The following is a 6513-nucleotide window of genomic DNA, read 5'->3' on the forward strand; positions in this document are numbered from 1 at the left end:
CACAGGTATGCTAAATGGTATTTTTCCTCTTGGTAAAATTTTTGTAGTCATGATGTAGCCTTTAAAAGAGATAGGAAAGCTAAATAGTTGAAAAGTGGGTATAGCAGATACTATTTATATGGCATATATATGTATGTGTAATATAAAATGTATGTATATATAGTATGTATAATGTATGACTCATTATACAGTTTATTCTTTATAGATTCATTATACATTACACTGAATACAGAGTATTAAAAACACTCTCTCATGTATAGTAAGTTAAATTATCCCAAAAATACAGCTTGATACAATACAGTTGACTTTTAAGGCAGATAATGCTTCTGTCCCCAAACCAGTATTATTACCAAATACCATCTTAAAAGGAGAGCTATGATACATTTAAAAGATCTCATTTTATGGGCAGTCCTGTCCCTATATACCAAACCTGCAATCTTGAATAACTTAACATTTTATCTGCCTTTTCTTCTACATATCAGTATAAAGTCATTTTTAAAGAGGGGGGGGGAAAAGTGGTTTTTCTTCTTCAAACACCTTTAATACAATTGGTAGTTTGTGAGGTTTTGTTCTGTTTTGTTTTATTGTTTAATTAAGGTCACTGTTCCATATGTGATTGTGCCAGTTTCTGTTGCTGGTTGAGGGAAAAAAGAGACTTGAGGAAAAAAAGGCAGCCTGTTGATGACAAATAAAGACACTTTGTTAGTAAGAGGCCTGTCCCACTAGCCTGGGCAGTGCATGGGCTGGGCTGTCCTAGACAGGTACTGACTGCATGATGATCAGTTCTGTGAATACAGTGTCCTTTGAGCCAGGCTTTAGAATGTACGCACATACAGTTCAGTAGCCTTTTGGAGTGTTAAAACCCACAGAAAAACACATGAATAGGCAACACTAGTTGGTTTGTTTTGCCTTCCTTTGTTTCAAGGTTCATTCCTCTTTTCTTTCCTGTATCTTCTATTTAGTAGCCATAAGAATGGTTTTCATAATAAGTAAACTAAAATATTTTCAAATAAATCTGCTGCTAAAACCAGTTACCAGGAGAAAAGCACAGAATGTTAATAGCCGTATAGCACATTGAAAGAAATATTAACAGCTTGGTTGAGAGGGAAAAAAATTCAATATATCCATTCTTCTGAAAATCCATAATCACTTTGGCCTGTTTTTGCCTTTTTTTTCCTTGAGGTGTTTTTCATAGCAGGAGTTTCACTCTACGGAGCTAAGTTGTAGGATCCCTTAAGCTAACAAACATCTTTTAGATACTTTTCCTATAGTTTTTTTGTTCCAGATTATTTAATGCCCCCTCAGGAAAGATAAATTCACTTCTGCACACATTGGGGTGGGCTTTTAGAAAGTGGTGTGTTCATTTTCCTGCACAAGAAATGGATCTTCTCTAGGATTTTGTACATCTTGATTTATTCTTGGCTTAGAGTTTGAAGTGGTGCTCTTCTAAAGGGATTTATGCATAGGTTCACTATTTTTGTAGTTATGGTTATATGATAAGCTTTTATATTTAAAATCAATATGTAATCCTGTGGAGGAGCTTATCCCCTAAAACCCCATTTGTAAATCTATTTAGCTTTGTTACACAGCACAGCCACAGTCTTCCATAGATTGATTAGGTACAGCAGTAGAATCCTATCAAATGGCCTGCTCTGATGATGATGCAAACTCTTTCAGGATTGCTAGTTGACTGGAACTAAAGATAAGACTTGACTGCAATCCCCCAATGTGCTCTTTACAAAACTAGTGTTAATTTTCATCAAAGTGCCAGGCTTATTTATAGTGGCAAGGTTGAAGGTTTACTACAAGAACTTTAGGTCCTTTCTATCGAAGTATTTATAGGTATTTCTTTTGCCTTTTTTCCAAGGTAATTATCAACTTCAGCAAATAAACTCAATCGGGGAATGAATAATTGGCCCTATATATAAAAAAACAGATTTTTAAATTAACAAAACAGCTCAGTGCAGATGGACATAAACAGAATCTCTTTATTTCAACACTTTGGCTCAAATGCAGCATCAAAACTTAATCCTATTTGTTGCAAGAGGATATGGCTTTTGTAGCAAAAGTACACTGGAATCTTTAAATTAATCAGAAGCTACATTGTAGTCTGTTCAAGTCAAAGTCAGTGTATCTAGCTAGCTGTGACTGGTGTTATAGGTGAGTAATCCTTTCTTAAAATGCATAACAGGTAACACATAGACTTACATGCAGGTTTTTAAAACATGACATTACATCTAGGTGAAGCTATTAAAAGGGAATTTAAAAAAATTTTAAATTTAGCCATGAACATACAAATGTAAATCTTGATCAGTTTTAAAGGTATTATTAAATTTTTCTTTAAATCATCAAAATAGTTTACTTAACTTCCCAAGTCAGCATTCAAATATGTGTGTGTGTGTATAAATATACTCCCATGAGAAAGCAAACGCCAAGTAAAAGTAGTCTTGCTAGTATAAAATCTACTCACTGCACATAGCTATTTCCTCTACAGTTGACTAATATTTTGTAGATAGATACTAATGTAGCAGTGACAAATTTAATATGAGAAATCCTTAAATTTATGCTGCAACATTTTAAATTCTAATGTCAGTTAAATTTATGAAATGGTGAAAATAACCTAAATATTCATAACTAAAAAATGTTTTTGTTATTGTTACAGAAATGTCATTATTGAACTAGGAACAAGTTAAGATTTTTAAAAATTATTCAATACTTAAGTGGTTAAAAAAGAAAATTTTCTCTCATCCATAGTGTTAAAGTCTTATTTATCTTGATATTTCTAATTATTAATTAAAGCTTTAAAAGTGACTGGTCAAGTACAGAGAAAGAACAATTTAATTAAGAAAATTATAGGTCTGTTAAAATTTATTTTTTCTTGGTTTTAAAAATTTCTATAATTTTCAATTTAATATATTTTTAAGTGTATGGTGGAGGAAATTTATTTCCCAGTTGTAAAGCTCTTATCAAAATGTTTTGGAAGAATTATAAAGCTTATAATATGAATGATTTCTTCAGGTTGAAGGTAGAAAAATTAATATTCATCAAAACTGGTAATCTTAATAATTATAAAATTTAGTTACAAATCTTCTACAAATTTAGGCAGATTTTTCTCTGAGTTAATATTCTAGAACTACAGTTACCTGAAATTAGACTAGATGACCTTAAAGATCTTTCCAACTGGAGTGTCTATTAATTTTTTCTGCTGTGTACAGTAAGACTGATTAAGAACAGGAGTCAGATTAGAAAATTGTCTAGCATTCCTGACCACAGTTGCATTTAAATCCAAAGAATAAATTGTGGTAGATATGGCTTTTCTTCAGTGTTGCTGTTTTGTTATTATTTTTGTTAATTCTCATATTCAGAAAAAACTTTCCATAGTAATAGTTTTACTCCTTCCCATGCTATAGAATATTTCACTTCTCTTTTTACAAGAACGCGTAATGTGACCAGTTACTTAATGTCCTTATTTGTGTAATTTTTGTATCAAATGTGGATAATTAATACATGGCATGTTCATATGTATATATGTATGTATGTATTTGAGCTTATAAAGAAAGGAATAGTGATAGAATTGAATAAACCATTCTAGCTTTTTGCTGCTATTCTAACCTTTATTGCATGATGATGCATCTAATTTTTAATTTGTAAATACAAGATAGAATTCCCTCTAGCACCATTTGCTTTCATAAAGCTGCTGAGCAGTTTGCTGTCTTGAATAAATTTTGCTTTGGAGGGGGTCGGGGGATTTGAACCAGCACATTCTTGTGTGGTTTGTGAAGATTCACATGGTAACCAGCGGTGTGCATTGTTAGGTTTATCTGAATAAGCACCAGCCATGTGAGTTTTAACATGATTGCCCAGGGCAATGGAGAGAGAAGAGAGAAACCCGAAAGGATTGCACTCCTCTCTGTTTTTTGGAAAGTGCATTTGCTGGGGGAGGGGGCTGCATGAGTCAGTGCAGTGGCCAGGGTTGGTTCTTTTTTTTTTTTTTTTTTTTTAAAGCTGGTGTCCTGTTTCCCTCTAGGTCCTCATTTGTTCTGCTATCTGCCTCATCATCTACTTCTTCTTTTCATTGTTTACCTTCCTAATGAGGGAGGCGGGGTAGACTGGGGGTTGATTGACAGCTACAAGCCCTTACAGTCTGGCCAGAGAGCAGTTGGCTTGGTTTTAAAGTGCTTTAAATGTTCGATTTGGTCCTGTTTTATTAAACGAAACTGCTGCTCATCTTAAGGAAATTACCAGACCAGCGAAGATTAAGAAATATATTATGGGGTCCTAAAACCTTCAAAAACCCTGCCACTACCCATGGAAAGCGCACTGCCCATCGGATTTTCCAACCTTTAACGTGGGGTTTCAAAAAGAAGTATGTAATTTTTCCTTTGCAAAAGTGCTTTGATTTTAAACCACCCAGCAAACCTCTCCAAAAGAAAACTGGCTGTGATGCGATCGAGAGCTGCAGTGTAATATTGCAGAGCAAATTTATTTTTTACTTCAAAGAAAAATGCTAATTAGCCGATTCACTACTTTTAAAGTTATTGTGAAGCATATGGCGCCCAGTGTGAGATACATCCAACTGCTAAAATAGAGCGAAGAGGAAATTAGCGAAGAATGGGCTGTATGGGGTGAGCATGGGGGTGGGGGAAGAAGGATAGGTTCTCAAGCAGATTCTCCAGCCTTTTCAGAGTGATTTTTATCGCCCATCTCTGCTTCCCGCCCCCTCATTTATCCCCCCCCCCCCCAACCCTCGGGCTGATCTCTTCTGGGCCTCCGGCTCTCCCTACCCCCTCTTTGGCAAAATCAGGTGCGCACCTCCGGCTGACCACCGGCTCACACCTGGCCTCTTTTGCAGGTTCCAGCCCAGCCGTAGCCATCTCCATCTGTGAGAAATATTTAGGAATTGGGGTTTTAGGGTGAAATCCTCTTCAGGACGGCCATTACCCCATAAAACACTAGTTAGTGGTTCTGTAACATGGTTTGCGGAGAGATACAGGGCAACTGGAAAAGGCGGGAAGGGAGGCGGGTTTGCCAAGGTCTTGCGGGTGGGTAACGAGCCTCCCGTCCTCTGCAGACTGGCAGAAAACCGAGGCCCAGAAGCGACGCGAGCAGCTCCTGCTGGATGAGCTGGTGGCCTTGGTGAACAAGCGCGACGCGCTCGTCAGGGACCTGGACGCGCAGGAGAAGCAGTGAGTGGGCAGTGGGGTCGGGGGTCGAGTCTCTGCCGCCAGCCGAGGGGCCGAGAAGTTTGTGGAAAGTTCAGTCCAGAGGTCTCGAGTGGGCAGGGGGCAGCGCCCCCCTCCCCGTGCTGGCCCCAGGATTCTTATTCCCGCTGGGGCTCAGATTGCGGGGTGAGAGGGGAGTGCAGCTCTGCCCTCCACGTAGAAAAATAAATGTATTTCCTGTTTGACTTCCAGGGCTGAAGAAGAAGATGAGCATTTGGAGCGAACTCTGGAGCAAAACAAAGGCAAGATGGCCAAGAAAGAAGAGAAATGTGTTCTTCAATAGCAGCCGGACCAGAATCTCCCAATATTTTAATCCTGGGTCCCCCGACCAGAAAATGTCAGATTCGTTGTTGATTTAAAACTTTTAACATTTTTTCGGGGCTGGATTGTACTTCTTTACCACCACCCCCACCCCTTTTCCTCCCTCTTTGCCAGATAATATACAAAACTCCAAAATAGCTTTGTTTAAGGATTTGTGTGTGTGTGAGTTAATCATTTTCTTGAAATCATGTGAAATAAATTTGCACAGATACCTTGTGAGTGATTGGTATTGAGAGTGTTCAAGAGGCTGTTCAAAGAAAAAAGAAAGAAACCTTTCTCTTATTATTTTCCCCTCAGTTTTTGATGGGAGGAAAATTTGGAACATTTTTGTTGTTGTTGTTGTTGTTGTTGTTGTGTTAATAGCATAAATGGTGGGGAGGGGGGTGGAAGTGGGGGTAAGAAAAATGTCATGAATGATTTTTTTTCCAGTCCTGCCATATGTAACACTTGACTCTGTTACCTAAATTTTATAGTTAGATCATATTCAATCTACTTATTAAACTGTGTTCTATTTACCAGTGGGATTTTCTGCAGTTGTTTTGCATTTCACTGTAAGGATAATAGAGTTCCTGTCCTCTGCTTTCCTTAGAGGATGGCCCTTTAATGTAGCCTGAGACAAGTCCTGTGATTTGAAGGTGAGCTGTGAGGATGGGGCTAATTGACATGCATCAGTTTACAAAGACGGTCTTATCATCTGAGAATGCGCCATCTTTTGCTCTGGATAATTATTTATTACATCTAGCTTGGTTCCTACATTTTGTTGGGTCTCAACATTGGCTCAAGAATGCTGTTAATATTTATTCTGTATTGATAAAAGTCTGTCTTGCCACTATGAGTAAGTCCCCCAATTAATATTTTCTTCTCTAGCATAGCACTGTCATTTTTTGTGTGAAAATGGTTATCTGTTTATTTATTACAATACTGAGTCATATATAAATTTTCAATAAAAGCAGAAACTTTCTTACCTTAA

The 6513-nt window shown here is 37.3% G+C and overlaps 1 protein-coding gene across 1 annotated transcript in view; it reads left to right on the top strand.

Moving 5' to 3' along the window:
* Positions 1–6513, top strand: part of EHBP1 (EH domain binding protein 1) — a 337775-nt gene extending 331262 nt beyond the window's left edge. Inside the window, 2 exon segments of the mRNA XM_030310685.1 lie at positions 5072–5186; positions 5415–6513. Of these exon segments, the coding sequence (XP_030166545.1) occupies positions 5072–5186; positions 5415–5505 (206 nt within the window). The 3' untranslated portion in view covers positions 5506–6513.

The sequence above is a fragment of the Lynx canadensis genome, chromosome A3, assembly GCF_007474595.2.
Source record: "Lynx canadensis isolate LIC74 chromosome A3, mLynCan4.pri.v2, whole genome shotgun sequence".
Taxonomy (NCBI): Eukaryota; Metazoa; Chordata; class Mammalia; order Carnivora; family Felidae; genus Lynx; species Lynx canadensis.